This window comes from Toxotes jaculatrix, chromosome 17 (assembly GCF_017976425.1).
Source record: "Toxotes jaculatrix isolate fToxJac2 chromosome 17, fToxJac2.pri, whole genome shotgun sequence".
NCBI lineage: Eukaryota > Metazoa > Chordata > Actinopteri > Toxotidae > Toxotes > Toxotes jaculatrix.
The window spans coordinates 16,528,041-16,545,592 of NC_054410.1; the positions used below are offsets into that span (position 1 = coordinate 16,528,041).

At 42.4% G+C, this 17,552-nt stretch overlaps 1 protein-coding gene across 4 annotated transcripts in view; it reads left to right on the forward strand.

Moving 5' to 3' along the window:
• Window positions 1–17,552, forward strand: part of ralgapa2 (Ral GTPase activating protein catalytic subunit alpha 2) — an 88,794-nt gene that overhangs the window by 8,234 nt on the left and 63,008 nt on the right. For all 4 annotated transcript variants that reach the window (XM_041060166.1, XM_041060169.1, XM_041060170.1 and 1 more), the window contains exons 2-6: window positions 5,905–6,015; window positions 6,389–6,438; window positions 15,401–15,458; window positions 17,125–17,168; window positions 17,312–17,489. In XM_041060166.1, coding sequence (XP_040916100.1) covers window positions 5,905–6,015; window positions 6,389–6,438; window positions 15,401–15,458; window positions 17,125–17,168; window positions 17,312–17,489 — 441 coding nt within the window. The remainder of the gene's footprint in view (window positions 1–5,904; window positions 6,016–6,388; window positions 6,439–15,400; window positions 15,459–17,124; window positions 17,169–17,311; window positions 17,490–17,552) is intronic.

The window sequence follows — 17,552 nt, forward strand, 5'->3', positions numbered from 1 at the left end:
TTCAACAGGATGAGAAACGGCTGTGTGTTATCAAGGCCTCCAGTGAGGCTCACACAGCCTGCTACCTATTGTAACTGTGAATTGCATCATGTGACAGACTCACTCTCCTCAGCCGGTTGCAACAGATTTATGATTAACCTCCTTTCACTATGGTCAAATATCAACCTCCTCTCCAAACCACTGGCCACAAACGAATTTAGTTATTTTCCACATCATTCTTCTATCTTCTCCGCGTCTTTGATTTTCTCATGGCCTTCCTTTGTTTATAGAAAACCGCTTAGGGGAGGGAAGCGCCATCTATGGTGCATCCATCAGCTTCCACTTTAGCTACCACCCCCGTATCTCTTCTTCTATGTGTCGGCACCCTCCAGGCATCCCTCTGCCGGGGCCTATAAAGAGTCCTCTGTGTCTGATCTGAGCGTACTGCCAAAGAAACATATCAGTCTTTTCTCTCTCCTCATCCCCTTTCTGGCAAGAATATAGTGCACCTGCGGTGTTCGCTAGCCCAGAGCTAATGCAAATGAGGGTATGTGTGATCAAAGACCTGATTAGACTGCTTTTGGAGCATGACATTGCAAATGAATGATTCTGCTTCAGGTGGTATAAACAGCATATATTGTAGGTTGCCCAGAAGGTCAAACTATGGTTTGACACAACCTTTGAACATTAAATGTGAGCTGTTACTATTGCATGCGTTGTGTGCTGATTAAGTTTGAACAGGGAGCTGTGGGCAGAGCAGCCTGACGTTTGGCTTTGATTGTGTAAATATACCATAGGCTTCAGCTGACTAGATGACCTTCACCCATTTTCACTGACAAGCCCAGTGTGCACGCTGCTGTGTGCACACTCTTGGTGCTTGCTGGGCAAACCCAGTTTAACAGCAGTTCATTTGAATAGCAAGCAAGAGAAAGAGACGCTAATTATTCAGCCAAAGCTTAACATTATGCTCCTCTAACCACCAGATGGATGGTATTCTTCTTTCCAGTGTTAAACTTTATGTGAAGTTGTTATGCACCAAAGGCATCCCATATAGTTATATAATACTGTGTGGGATTCAGCAGTTCAATCCACCCTTTCGCCCTTGGCCCCCACAAGTCGTTGTGAGACACTGGGAGACATTCAGTGATGTGACGACATCTGAAATATCAGAACTCCGTGTTTATCCAGCCAGCGATTGGAAAATAACAGCTTAATCTTTGCACTGACACCTGGGTGGGATATTTTTCCTTCGAGATTTTCTGGAAATGTCACTGAGCCGATAATATCTGCGTCCACAGAACATGCTGAGAAGATGCTGTGTTTTTGTGCCTTCCAAAATATTACATTATGGCCTTCAGCTCTGATTGCACATTATTATTTTCCAGCTGGTCCTCTGACATGGGGGTGGAACATCTGCCCTTCCCTTACAGTTAACAGGAAGTGTATCACAATAGAGAACAGTGTCGTCCAACCCAAACCTGCCATGGCTGGTCTGTTTGGCATGTGTTTATTAATTCCACTATAGAAGATTATGGGGCTCTGCATCATTAAGTTATCACTGTCAGCAGTATCTAGACCATGGGTCATACCGTTTTTAGTCAGTTAACAATAAGGCTGACTTAATGATCCCCTTGCAGGATAGTTTACTATAGTTTAAGCAGCTGATGGGCACTAGCTGACTATTTAGCTTCATTTGGTAGGAAGTAGAATTACTAGCATAGCATTTGGAGCAACAATTGAGCCCTGCTTTGTCATGTTACTGAACTTGGTTGGGGTTTCTCTTTTCCTTTTTGTTAGTTCTTCAGTGTGAATCAGATCATTGAGTGTTGGCATTAACTTCTTCAAACAACCAGGCCATCCGCTCATTCAGCTGCTGTCACCAGTGTCACCAGACACAAGGTCTCCTCCCACCATGACAGCCCCGTGTGATCCCCACTCTCTACAGCTGCTGTTCATCCAACACTGTTTTCCTGTTCTTGACATGGGAGTCTTGCAGAAGGAGGGGTGTCAATTGAAAAAGACAGTTATCTTGTTGGTTTCGTGGGATACAGTGTCATCCCCTGCATTCCCAGGGCTCGGAGAACAGGTTCTGTCTCTTTCTGTCCACATGCTGTTACCTGAGACGTCAGTGAAGCCACTGAGTGAAGGGTCTCGCTGGATATCAAGCGCTCACAATGTTTACAACCATTGTACAGCTTCATCCTTTCAGCCAAACATTTGCTTTTTTTTTGTTTGTTTTTTACAAAAGGTAAAACTCTAAACCAGAGATCATTCTACTCAGCCTATAGATCATTGCTGACAATAGTATGTCAATAGTAACTGACAATTCATACAGAATATTTATTCATCACTGGTTTCTGTGAGGTTTGCTATAACTGTATGAAGCCTGGACAATAGGCCTGTTACTAATTTGAATCACAGAGCTCGACTTCCTGTCTGGACTTCAGTACTGGGAGGCTGACCAGTGTCTTGTCAGCCTTTTCTGAAATGGTTAGCGTCCACTGGAGATTCTTGCTCAGTGTCAGAAGTCCTGTGATCTTCCTTTTTAAGATTTTCCCTCTCTCCCCTTAAGGCCTCTCCCACCATCCGTCATGCTCCAGTGGCTGGTGAGGGGTATTTGAGCAGATGCAGAGCTGTGAGTCTGAAGACTGGAGAGCACAGGATGACAGGCTGTGATGGCTCTGTGGCATGCAGCATGACATGTGAAATTGTCTGCGCCCCTCCCCATCAACTCCTGACACACCCAACAATATTCAAATTAGAGTTGCATAATCATTATGGACTTTCTCTCTATCCTTTGTCTATCACTCTCATGTACACGCGTACAGGATTTGCACTGATCAGACCTGTCTGATAGTATGAAATGCAATTTTTTTGGATTGTTAAATTCGACATGTTCAAATCTTAATTGACATTAGGCACTAAATTATTTTGGAACTGACTTTTAAGTGTCAGACTTAAGTAATGGCCTAATTATAGAACACAGGGTAAAGCTATTCTTTGCCTGTTGTCTGAAGGACTTTGGTGAATGTGAGAGCATGAAGCAAGTCAACTGTAATCTGGCTTAAACCTGTTTAATCTGAACAGCAGCCCATTCTCTGATGCACATGATAAACGTGCTCATGCGTTCTCAAAAACAACACACACACACACACACATTGATCCTAGCGCCTTCCAAAATTAGTTTCAGTAAGGATGTTCTCATCCTCTCCTTTCCTCCCCTGTTTTCCTGAGCTTTTAAGAAACCCTCCCAACAGAATAAACAGTGGTAAAAACTGAAGCACGTGATGGGCCATGACTGGAGCGCCTTCAGACTCCAGCCCTCGTGTACTGGTCTGGGTCACATTCCTGGTCCTTAATAACTGCACAACTTAAAAAGCAATTTTTATTTTTGCAGCAGCTGTGACAGTAAATTTTCTAAAAACAAACAAACAAGAAAACCAAGATAAATTTTACTTAAAATGAGATTCATGCAGTATTTTTTTTTGCCACATTTCGCAGTAGTAGTAGTAGTAGTTTTTGTCTTTAAGAGGTGTTTGTCTTAGTACAAGCTCAAGTCCATTCTCCACACTTGACTGCACACATCTTCTAGTATAGAGGCCCATGGGATTTTCAGCCAGGAGTGTTGTTTAGGTGCAGGAGAGCAGCTACCTATACTGAAGACAAGCAGTCTAGGTTAGCTGATGCTACCAGCTCAGAGATAAACCCAAAGAAATAAATGCTAACAGCACTGGTTGGGAAGAAACCAGTAACAGTGGTTTTACTTCACCTCAAATGTGCTTGACTTTGCCTGCGTCCACAGCCTCAGGTGTCGGCTGTTGCTGCTCATGCCAGAGGAGAGAAAAACTGTGAGACTGTAAGTCATTGCATGGACAATCATTACTCTTACCATTAAAGTTTTCCTTAAGGTCCATAGTGTGTGTGTGTGTGCGTGCGTGTGTGTGTGTGTGTGTGTGTGTGTGTGAGGCTGTTCAGTCGTGTGTGTCAGAGTTTGTGCTTAAATGTGAATTTAGCAGATATGATTAGCTCCGTGCCAGGAGCAAGGAGCATTTAATGAAGTGTTGCTTTCTTTGAGAGGTGGACTTCGAGCATTGGATGTGTTCTTTGTTTGGAAGACAGAGCGGAGAAAATACAACAGAAAAATGTAGAGATCTTTATAATCCCTGCATTTTTTTCTGGCTACTTGTTTTTGGTAGTTTTAGAAAGAGTTTTTTAAGATTTTATTAATTGCTCTTAAGGCTCAACTGGATCCACCTCCTTGTTACATTTTAGACATCTTAACATCTTCAGATGATGCCTTGCTTGCTTTTCCTGCGTCAAGGCTGAAGACTAAAGGCAGTCATACCATTGCCTTGATCTTCCCATCATGCATCTTCATTATCTTTGCTTTAATCTCAGGGCAAAGATAACTCATCTGAGTCTTTGTCCCAGACTAACATAATTGCAGCACTTCACATGAGCTGGACTGCTTCTGGGCGTCTTCCAGATTGCCATGTGGTAGAGGCAGAATCACAGCAGAAGGTGAACCTTAATTGCTGTTATTGTGCCAGGACTCCTCCCGGCCTATATTTGATTATTCAGTCCAGACCTACCTCATTACCACGGTTGTATTAGGATGGCAAATGATAGGGGTTCGTTGCATGAATTTAGGGTTCTGTCAGTGCTAGTCTGTTTGTTATTGTACACATGTACCACCTATTTCCCTCAGTAACTATTGCAGCCTTAGGTGGCGTGGCCTCGATCCAGACCACCCCTCTTCATATCCAAACACGCCAGATAATCCCCACACTCACCCAAGCTGTGATGGGAAACTTGCATCCTAAATGGGGACTAAAAATCAATGTGAATTGTCCTGCACTTCGGAAAACCAACATATATTTGCTGAGTGCACTTAACAGTGCCTTTTGCTAAAAGCGCAAAAAAAAATCTTGGAAATGAAACACATTCCTACACTCACTAGTATTCAACATATTGTGGAGCAGTGTATAGGTCAACAGCAGTGAGAGAAATATCCTCAGTACAAGAGTTAGTGGCACATAGATGTGATTTTGTCTCAAATTGTGCTTCTCTTTCCACCTCAAATCAAATCCTTTATACCGTATTGCATCATGAGCAGGGGGATGTTTTAGAAATCTCTGCACTTCCACAAGGTTTGTGAAATTATCAGATTGGGTGGCAAGATTGTTTTCTACACGTTCACAAAGCCTGTCATCATTCCACACGTGATTACAGGTGGGTGAAGTTACACAGGCCAAGGAAGTGAAGCAATTTGCCTTGATGTAAAGCAGATGTAGTTGGCAAAATGGGGAACAAGTCTAAAGGCATTTGTGCAACAGTGATTTTAACATTGTCGCATTTGAATTAAAGAGACAGCATATAATACAGGGAGCGTCTTTAAATTAACGACACGGGATACTCAGAGGAAGTCAGGTGTTTCAAACAGGTTACCAAAAGATATGTAGTGGCAGTTTCTGTGCACAGACAAACCTGGACACATGGACACAGAAAATGAACATATCATGAGATCTTAGTACAGCTGAACAACACTGACAAAATCAAAGCAACAGTCGTTTTTCTTTGGTTAGATATTCAACGATTCTGAGAAAGAAAATTAACCAAAATTACATTTTGACCAAACAAGTAGGATCACTCATTTTTAAATGAGTTCGGGTAATTGGTTTGTATCATTACAGACAATGCAAAATGCCTTTATGACCTGGAAAACACAAATGCACGTTACAACACTATATTATCATTTACAGACATCCCGACAAAATGTGTTTGCCTTTCACAATAAGTTATTGCCCAGATCCAGATTTAAGATGCATCTTAGCAACAAGGTATAATGTGCTTTTTTTTCATGTGAGCAGCTTTATTTCTTTACTTCTAAGATGTCATTGACAGTGTTTCCCTTTTTTTCCACAGATATCATTGACAAGAGTGAACTGAAGGCATTCTTCGAGAGCAACTGTTCTCAGATTTATTTTATCTTCTATGAAAATTTCATTACACTGGAAAGCAACTTAAAACAAAAAGGTGAGCTCAAACCATGTTTTTTATAAACTGCACACTGACTAGTTGACCACCACCCTTGATGGTGGTTCAATAATTAACCCTCTCCCTCCTCTTAATGGTGTGTGTTGTGCCAGGGGTTTATTTCCCTCTGCCCCACATGTACAGAGAAACAAGTATATGAGCCCACAGAGAAGCGGTTTCTGGTTATGTCCAGTATAACCAGTATAGCACTATCATGTGTAGGGGGATACATTCCCACTGGGAGTATGCTTTCATGGTAACACAAGTTCCTTTAAATGAGTGGCCCATATTATTGTTACATTATTGATGAAGCTAATGCAGTGTAGCTCCAGGTTGTGTGTTTAAAAACCTAAGTACTTTCCTTGTGTTTCAGGGAACAAATCTCAAAGGGAGGAGCTGGACTCTATCCTCTTTATTTTTGAAGTAAGTCGTTTGTCTTTTTCTGTGCTGATGTCTCCATCTCTGATTTCCGCTGATAGCTGCTACAGCTTCAACCTGTTTACCGCTGAACTCTGGGGTGGGACCACAGTTTCCATGGTGCCAAACTGCATACCCTAGTTACTTCCTTTATTTGCCTCAAATAGCCAGGAAATCAACTGGAAATTGTGCACATGAAAAAACAGGCTCATTTTCCAGCATTGGACAGGATGTGAGAGAGATTTCAGTTCATTTCTTGTTTTTAAAACCCTAGGTGTTTATGCAGATCAGAGGAGGTGTGTCTTGTGTCTGCTTGTGTAGTGCATTGTTGGCTCTGTAGCCCCTCCCTCTGTTTTTCTGAACACTATTATGTTGCACATGCAGGTTAAAGTCCCCTACCTTGTTTTCCCACCTGACTGCAAAGGCAGCTCCAGTTTCCAATACAAACAGTCAGCTCTCCAGTTACATTTGCACAGGGCAGGGCTGCAAGGATGGCAGCGAATCAAAAAAAAAAATGGGGGACAGTGTGTTTGTCCCTCTTTGTACAGTATGTCTTGTCCTAGTTTTTGTGATCACCTGGGAGCAGCGTGTGGGAGTGTTCCTTGCACTGTGTCCAACACAGAGTAAGTCATTCCAACTAAAACAGCACAGAATAGGATTCTTAACTTTGGATTCAGGCCCATGGACCAGTTCATGAATTTCTTACAGTATCATCAGGCCAGACACTGCTGTAGTCTCTATTTTGCTATGGATTCCTACTTTAATAGTCAGGAATATCTAATGCAACTTGATCTTTATTCCCATACTATGAACTTACATTTAGACTTTATTATGAAGGCTTGTTTCTCCTTAGCCCACTGTTCGGAAACTATATTGGTCTCCAATCAGGATAAAACATTTCATTCAGAAAGGTGCTCCCATGTGTTAAAAAGAAAACTAACTCGCTGTATTTCGCCCCAGTTTTCTCCACTCCTCAGGAAGATAGCCTCCCTGCCGGTCCGCATTCAGTCATCTGACCTGTAAATAAAGCCTGGATTCATGCCTGCTACATATTTATGGAGTCATCTTTTCAAAAAGAACTAATATTGAAAGCAGCTTAACCCTCATTTGTCCCCTTTTAGCCCCTGCCTGTGATGATGTGTGCTTTTACCCGTGCACTGAGGAGATAAGCTTGCTTTGAGTGGTGTGTACAGGACAGATACAGGGTCGCTTTGATCCTGGGCTCTGCTACACTGTGCGGACTCTCTTTTTTTATGCCATATTAGATTAGGCATGTTGGATCATATGTGGCCATGAATATGATATCAATGGATACTTTTGTGCTCACAAACATGCACTGCTAATATGTATCATGTTATCCCAGTGTAGTACCATGAAAGATGAACCGATGTAATATTTTCAGGCAAGTGAATTGTGACTTGTAATCATTTTCCTTTCTACAGCAAAAACAAACAGTTACATCTTAAGCTGAGTTCAAATTTGAGGCATTTTATCAGGAACCTAACTTTTCCTTCCAGCATAATGCTTTTCGTAAAAGTGTATCATTTGTTTAAGCCACAGAAGTCAACCGACCAGAACATAAGCCCTAGCAGCCTTTGTCCAGCAAGCCTCGGAGCAGTGTGTAGATTAGCAGTGAATGGATAGCTGCGGGGACAAAAGGCATTTTGCGGCTCTGTGCTTTTGGACACACTTTAATGCTGTATGACGGGTAAAGAAAAACAACACAGCTCAACATCTCTGCACCTCTTAGTCTGTGGAAGAATTTCCCTGGAAAGCCACAGTTATGTCCTCATCTCTCCCGGCATCCCCGCGCCCTCCCCCCACCCCCCCGACAGACACACACACACACACACACACACTCCTCCGTCACCTGAGCCCCTCCTTGCGTTCAAATCTGGCTGACATATACAGTACACGTCTCCAGTGCGCGTGTGTTTGCGTTGTGCTGGCTATGTGGGGATTACTTCACTGTCATGATGATGTATGTGACCCCTTTTCCATGGGTTGCTGTGGGGGGGGGGGGGCATGATCCCCCATGCTGAGCCTGTTTGAGTAATGGATATCTAGAGGGGGTAATGTTTTGCCCCTCCCCCCAAACTGTGCTGGAACACCCCACCCCCACTGCCGCCACCAGCCATCACCATTCCCTTCCAGGATTTCTTTGTGTCTGCTGCCACAGAGCCATCCATGGCAGTTTGAGATGCTGCACCAGGATTGACAGATGAGAGACCTGATCTCTGTGAGAATGCAACATTACTGAAAATGCTAGATCACTCTGCTTGAGGGCTATCTGTTCTTTTTTACCACGTAAAACCAGAGTTAAGCAACAGATTTATTCAGTACTTTTGTAACTTTAATTTAGTATTGATCTATTAGTATTATCAAAAGGTCTGTGACAGAGGTGTCCAAACTGTTCCACAAAGGGCCGTGTGGCTGCAGGTTTTTGTTCCAACCAAGCAGCAGCACACCAGACTTGACTCATTTAATCAGCTGATTTCAGTCTTCAGACAGCTGATTGGTCAAACTGTGTGCTCTTGATTGGTTGGAACAAAAACCTGCAGCCACACGGTCCTTTCTGGAACAGTTTGGACACCTCTGGCCTAAGTGTTCACCCCATTTACTGCGGCACACCTAAACATCACTGGTCTTGATCATTGTTTTTAGTAGTTGCATAACATGTTTACTGGAGACCTGTGTGTTATCAAGGTGTGACAAGTGATTGTGAGTTAAATACACTTGTGGATGCAACTGCGTGAAAGTAAATTCCCTGGCAACAACAAACTCATGAAGACAAAGGAACATTCAAACAAATTCAGCAACAAGGCCCGTGAAAAGAATATGAGAACCCTGCGGGGTGCTGGAAACCCCTCAGACTATAATGAGCTCAGTCTTAGTAAATGAAAAGAGTATGAGGCCTGTGGTAACGCTGAAGGCGTTACAGGGTTCATGGCTCAGGTGAGAGATGCTGTCCATACAGCAGCTATTGCCTGGGTATTTCATTAGTAGATAAAGGTTTTCAATTATGATCTGATGAGACCTAAATCAAGACTTTTTATCCATCTGTGTTTGATATAGGCCAAACACATCACATCAGCAGAAACACATCAGGCCTACCATGAAGCAGCACGGTGGGAAATACTCCATTCCCATTAGCAAGGTGGTGGCAGCAACATGCTGTGGGGATACTTCACTGCAGTAGACCCTGAAGGGTTTGTGAAGGTAGATGGTTAAAGTCTGGAAGAAAAACATCTGCTGTGTGCAGCATAACTGCAGCTTGAAAGAAGATCTATTTTCCAGCAAGACAATGACCCCAAACCTGAAACCCACAGTTAAAACAACAATCTCTATGTCCTAAAGTCCAATTTAGACCTATCTAAGTGAGAACTTGGGTCAGTATTGCTGTTTGCTAATGGCCCCAGTTTTACTTGACAGAGCTCGGAGCAGTTTTGCAAAGAGGACTGGTAAAGAAGCACACAGTCCAGATGTACAACACTGGCACAGACCTATTGATTATTCATTTAGGTCTATAATGGTTTGTGTTCTCTTGTTTACAAAAAGAGTTTTCAAGCATCAATACTTGGCAGGTGTTAAGACAATGTCCTTGTCAGTTGGATAATGTCTGTGTCCCTTTGGCAGCCATTTCTATATTGTATTTTAGTCAGGATGCATTCTTTCTAATTGCCTTTATGTCACCTCTTGCTGCTGCACACCCAAACCAAGATTAAATGTAAGCAGATAGAAAGGTACAGAAAATGTGCTGTAGATTAACAGTAATTACGCTGTACTTGTGTGTAGGTGTAATCCCAGGAATGAAACTGGATAAGATATCTTTCTGTTTTTAGGAGGCTGTTTTTGCTGTCAGAAGACCAGATCGAGCTTCTCAGTTCTCAGGCCTCAGGGGACTCCAGTTTGTTTACTCCCGTATGACCGTAAAGCTCCCGTATGACTGTCTGAAAGCCGTTCGATCCTGGTGCCACCGAGGTTGTGGGACAGGTTAAGGGACAGGTTAAGGGACAGCTCTGGCACCAACAAAACTCGGAGGGAAGTTTGTTCATATCCACTTTCACTCCAGGATGTGACCTCACCATGACCTGTCCTGCCGTCTGTCATCCGGACCTGACTCAGCGTTCTGAATTCCCCTTGCCATCCTCTCTGTGAACCCACCCCCACCCCATCTAGATTTGAGTGTTGGCTCACTGAGTTGCCTTTTATGGGTAAATCTGCTTATTAAATCTAGTTTTCCTGATTTTTGAGGGATAGCGGTGAATTTAACCTCGCTCAGTGGTAATGGAAATGCTGGTGTCTTTTAGAAAGCTGCAGGAAATCAGAGGTTTTCAGCTGATTTTTGCTTTTTTTATCCCCAGATGGTCATTTCAGATCAAAATCTAAGGAGATCCACAGCAGAACCACCACAAACCAAAACTGAACCAACATACAGGAAAATAAAGGAACATAATCCTGTTTACAAAGAGCTAGATATTCCTATATATAAGTCAGAAACTTAACATTAAAAAAGCAAGACCAAAGCAAGGAGGAAAGAGGCATATTAATGTCCACCTGCCACAGCTCACGGCAAACAGGGGACTGATTGTGGATGATGTTCATTTAAATGCCACACACAAATACACCATTTAAGCAGCGTGTGTGTGTGTAAATGGTCGGAAATTAGAAAGTAGGTAGTTAAAGACACAGTGTCACTCTGTATCACAAACAGCCATCAGCGGCCCTGCCTTTTTCTGCTTGGCGTAATGGCATCATATTCACCTTGATGCACATCAGCTCAAACTCTCCTCTACATGTTGGCTAACATGTGTCTGAGAAATTAACCCAGGGCCATTTAGCTAAGTGATTTCTTTTCCTCCCTCTTTCCTCCTAGTTATGACTGACAGTTCACCAGCAGGGGATTATTGGTTAATGCATAAATGCAAATTTACTGAGTGTGGCTTGGGTTTGCACATGGAACACGCTGAATAAATGAATCTAAATGTCTCAGGTTATGTTTTAACCTGTTCCTTAGCCTTCAAACCTAAACTGCTGGGGTTCTGCCGTACATTGTACAGATAACTATTTAAAATTATAGAGCAGAGGTGTCCAAACTGTTCCACAAAGGACCATGTTTTTGTTCCAACCAATCAAGAGCACACAGTTTGACCAATCAACTGTCTGAAGACTGAAATCAGCTGATTAAATGAGTCAAGTCTGGTGTGCTGCTGCTTGGTTGGAACAAAAACCTGCAGCCACACAGCCCTTTGTGGAACTGTTAGGACACCTCTGTCCTAGAGGAAGCCTGCTGCAGTTTGGCTTCATAGGTCAAAGAGGAACCTGAGCCTGATGGCTGAGCTAACTGCCATGGAGAAGCCTGGGAAGGAGTTTGATCGCACTCTGCTACTGCCACCCTCTGGCTGCAGAGGAGAATGAGAATAAAATCATGTCTTACTAATTGTGCTCATAGTTTAGGGTATTTTGGAAAGTAATTCTAAAAGAAAACGCAAAAAGTAGTAGGCTTTATAATATTTTTGAGGTTACATCACATATGCTTTATTAGCCTGCATTTACCAAAGCATTTACCTACAAATAATGAGGGCAAACTCAGAAATTTGGTTTGTATAATAAATAAGCAGTCTGGTTTGGTCTGTAACTGATGTCTTTTCCTCACACTGTGCATGGGGCCAGCACATGATTGTAGCATCAGGGACTCAGTTTCTTTGTAGACTGGAATATGCTCTGCTGTGATGGATAATAGTTGTTTCACTGCTACATTGTTTGCTGTGTTTTGAGATCTACATTTTGCCTGTGTTTTGTTATGTGATTGACACACGGGTAGTTTTCTGGTTATTGCTCTGCCTTTAGTACGTGAACGCTTTATGTCTCTATTGTCCTGACTCTCCAGAGACTTCATTGTCCTTAGATGGCATAATCATCTCATCAAAACCTAAACAATATGGAAATAGCTGATTTCTTCTGAGAGTGCTGAATGTCTGCCGCTGCCATCTAAAAGCCCTTGTAGACCACCTCTGGGAGAAGTGTATTCTGCAACATGTTCAGGCCCTGCGGCTGGAAACCTAAGTGCGGATCATGTAAATGTGTTAAGGCTGCTGCTGTACCACAGTAATGCCCCCATCTTTATGCTGGAGTACGGCTGCAGATTAGAGTAACTCCACCAACCTCTAGTCCGGCAGACTCTGCATTCGCCTCATATCAGCCAGTAAATTCCTCATTGTTGCGGCCGCCATTCCAGCTCCACAGGGAGTCTTTCTGAGCTAGCTTCTCCATCTCATTCCCACTCTCCCGTCCTGGTGCTCTGTAAGGAGAGAGAAAGATGGTGTTATTGTGTCTGCACACACACACAGGGAAAAAGGCTTAAGCAGGCTACCCTGCTGTGTTACTGCCTAGCATAATGTCTGTGCTGCGCCAAGGAGACAGAGTGGAGGAGGCCAGTGCAGAGCCTGTACAGAGATGTGATAATCCCATGTGGGATCAATAGCAAGGTGCAGCCACACGCCTGTACACGCATATCATCACGTCTGTGGATCAGAGAGAAGTTGAGCAGCACAGATAGTCATCCAGCGCCCTCAAAGTGATGTATGTCTTTCAGTATCTCCAGCGTCACTGATAATGACAGGGATTTAGTCTCCGAGGACAAGAAGGGAAAGTTAAAGATGGAGGATGACAAGGGAAGAAGGCAGTTGTTGACAAACCGCGACACTCCAAACATGAGATGACATCTGGACCACCACAACTCATAATGTGGCGTAGCACTGGACAACAAAATGTCATCATGTCTCATCTCTCAGAGGGATTTTATTGTAGTGAAATGAAGTTTTATTATGATCAGCTGGTTGTCTAAAACAATAGAGACAAACTAACTTTTATGTGTATGTTATCCTGTAAAAGTGACATGAAATATTGTACATTAGGTGCATCATTTGAAAATTACAAAATTCTTTTTATAACCTATCCAATGTGTATTCACTCAATGTGTTTCAGCTTCAGTTTCATTTAATAAATAATTTTATCTGAATAACCCCCATTGTTATATGAACAAAGCAGAAGAAAAATCCTTGAGATCAGACAAGTTGTCACTTGGCAGTTTCATTCTTCTCTCACGCCATAAAATGATGCTCCATAGTCTTTCAACGCGATCATGTGATCGCCAAAGCTGGGTTTTTGTTGCAGTGCTCCTAACTGACCCAGGATCTGCTGTGTCAACTATTATACATATACATGGTGTCTCCCCTACCTGCCGAGCCCACCAATCAGAAGCGGCATGCTGCTCGTGGTCAGGTCACGCGAACGCAATCAGTATAACCTGCTCCACCTGCGCCTTAATTACTGAAGTGGTTTCAGCTGGAGCAGAAGCGGAGTTACTGGATTTAAGCCCCAAGAAAAAACAGCACGTCGGTCATTTGGAAGTATTTCGGGTTTGAGGCTGCAGACGTGCACCAGAAACAGGTACTGTGCCAAAACCTGTGAAGTTGCACAGGTTTCAAACATCCAGCGGAAACACAACCAATTTATACCTGCACTGGAAAAATCACCACAGGCATTTGCATGACGAGAAAGTCCGAAGAAAAGTCTAGCGAAAGTAGAAAAATAACTGCCGTTGGTCAAGGACTTTATAGAATGTACATTCGTCTTCCTTAAATACGTTTGAAAGTCAGTTCTTAACTTTAGTTTTCATTCTTGTATTAGAGTAATGGTATTTAATGTTTTAATGATCTGATGTAATTTTCTGTCATGCTTGTAAATGTTACTGTACATTGTGAATATTGCACTGAAGCTTGATTTGAAGAAAATTGTGAACCAGATTAAAATTGCAATGTCTGCCAGAAAAATCACAATTAGATCTTTTGCTAAAATCGTTCAGCCCTTCTCGAGAAGACTTATTTTTTTGTAGTTTTTTTTTTTTTTTGGCCATGCTCTGTATCCTTCTCTCTCCTGTGTTTCTCACTTTCCAGGACAAATGAGCTTTTTGTCATGCTGACTACAGTTGGTGGAGTGGATCAGAGCTGCATGCATAACACAGTAAAGGGCAGACTTGACCTCCACATTGTAATCATGAAGTCTTATTGGGTCAGTGATTAGGATTTGATGAGAAGTGAGCTATTGGGGCACCAGTTGCTCACTCACGGCGCACTGACTATTAACTGCGTGCACGCGCGTACACATTTGCTCTCCCCCAGCATTTTTTTTTCTCCAATCTCTCCAGAGGGACCCAGTTAACCTGTCGCTGCATTCAAGAATAATGATAGGCTGCTGAAAGGTTAGGGCGCGCTAATTGAGTTGTAAAGCGGTTGTTGGCGAGGTGATGACATTTCTCAGTGCTGTCCTGTGACACAGAGATCTGCAGACACGCAAGGCCAAGTGGAAGGAAAGGGCAGGGATGCTGCGTTCTTCAAGCGTATACTGCTTTGGCCAGACACTGACAGGCGCCAGAGCAAAGCCAAATGCTGTTTCTTCTCTCTTCTTTTATTTTGGAATTCAAGGAGAAAAACAGGGCGAATATCTTTTGATCTGCAGATTATTTTTTTGATTAATTGATAACTTGTTTGATCAATAAAATGTCAGGAAAAAAAAAAAATGTCACCCTCACTGGTTCTGAGGTTCCAAGGTGATGCCTTCAGACATCATGTTTTTCTGACAGATGGTTCAAAACCCACAAATACAGTTTTAAATCATAGAATATCACAAAACCCAGGAATTATTCATGTTTTAGAAGCTGGAACCACGAATTTTGTTAATTTTACTTAAAAAGTAAATAAAAAACTTAATGATCAACTAGTCAAGTAATTGCATAATAGTTAGGTTCTTAGTAAAAGCGTGATTCAGCAAAGTTAATGGTGAAGGGATAGCCTTACTATGTAACCCAATGCAACCCTTATGAAATTATTTCTGAAATGTGCCACTCTTATAACCAACAACTACTTACTTAACAAACCTAATCAACTCTTTTTCTATTTTTCATCAGAAAATTCTACAACTTCTGCCTGAGAAAATCTACAACCGATGGCAGTTTCACAGTATAGGTATGTATTTACTAACTTTTCTACCAGTCTCACATACTTGGCACCACCTTGAATCCAAACCACTGTCTCCTTATTATACCTAACAGGTAGTTATGGACTGTATATGTGTTTTCCTCCTTGTGCTTCTGTAACCTCTAAGATACACATGGTGGTGGTAACAAAAATGTCACCACCACCATGCCTCAGCCTTCCATAATAAAGGGAAAATAATTAGTCTTAGAAGGGGATGTAAATGGAAAAAATGCAAATGAACACTTCATTTGAAATGCAAATAAGTAATTGAATTATGCTGGCATGATTTCAGTCCCACACACACACACACAAAAAGGAAAGCCCTTGCAAGTAGCGATAACCTCCATTATAACCGTTGTTTGTCAGCCGCTGGCAGCTAAACAGTCTAGGTCTAGATCAGTGGTAGGTTGCCCTGCCCCTCAGGCTTGTAATTCCAAATATCAAGACTCATCTCAGGGTGGATGCCCCACACAATTTCACTTTCCCTTTTTTGTCAGTTATTGGACAACAAATCATCACAGGTTTAAAGCTGCCTCTTGGCCTTCTCCTGAACTCACAGAATTTTCTTTGCCACTCATCAGTTCATGTGTCACTGGTCAAGATGCTGTGCTGTCACTATGTACTTCTGCTCCGAAGAATGTGTGGTGGTGGCTGGATAGCTTCTCACCATACCTGAAGTTTAATTGAATTCCTAAGATAACTCTTTCTTTCACATATAATTTTTTTTTTATCACATTCTACAGTAACATTGCTGAAAGCATTTCAGTTCCAGATGATACATTCCTTGTGTGTGTGTGTGTGTGTGTGTGTGTGTGTGTGTGTGTGTGTGTGGCAATAATGACTCTTAGTGTTTTTGTCCTTTTAGCTGAGGATTGCAAGGTCACAGACATTTGAAACAGACCCATTAAAAGCTGAAGAAAATTCTCAAACCTTTTATCGTGCTTACTTATAATTCCTTCTTTCCTGAGCCCAAGACCTATGAAAGGATTCCTTTACACCTTTATGTGACAAACGTAGAAATGTTATTGATTCAGCCCATTGAGTGGAGAATAATAAAACCACCAGACAAACACATAAACTCACATGCAAACTCATGAGCTTTGTTATACTCAGCCAGGTCTTCATGGCTACCGCTTTAATATGTCTGAGTCAAATCACTCAGTGAAGGACCTTCCTGATTAAGACTCAAACACACTTCTGAAGTAGCTCGATTTTTGCCCTAACATAACCTCAAATTTTAACCTCAATACTAAAACTAAAAATCACTATTAGGACCAGTGTCCTCATAAGAACAGTGTTGTCTGCAGACTGTCAAGTCTCTGTCCTAACTCGCACACACAGACCTCTTCCGCCCAAGGTATTTAGCAATCAGAGCAATGTCTCATTTGATTACAGCGGAACCAGATTGCCTTCATGAATGCATGTCGCCGCCAACTGATGTTAATTTTCATCAGGAAAATGTGAAGCCTTGCCACTCTCCCCACTAGTTTGTCAGGACCACCATCAAGGTCAAATTGCGTCAGTGGAGATGACAAGCATGTCCCTCCTTTCAGTTTCGTGCTATTTGTTGTGGCTCTCCTTGTTGTGTAGGAAGCTTCTGGTAAATATGTGGTTTGCAAAAGTCTTTGACAACTGTGGATTTCTTTTCTTCCAGGTTCTATTCTGAAAAAACTTCTACACACTGGAAATTCATTCAAGGTACTAATGTGACACTAATGTGAATGTTAACTTAGAATAAATCTGGCTATGCAGTAGGTCGCATTTAGTTTTAAAGAAAAGATAGTTAAAATTAGCTTATTTTGTGTGTATCCATTAATATGTCCTGATGTCCTCTGATTTAGATCCGCTGTGAAGGGATCCGTCTCTTCCTGCTGTGGCTGCAGGCCCTGAGGGACAACTGTGCTGAGGAGCAGTTTCTTATCTTTGCCTGTCTGGTGCCCGGATTCCCTGCTGTGCCCTCCACCAGAGGGCCCTTCAGCCTCGACACCATTTACAACGCCTCCTCCAACCCCCATGACGGTGAGGCAGGGATATGCGCACTTCTACATGTGAACATTTATGATGACATAGATTCTGTAACAT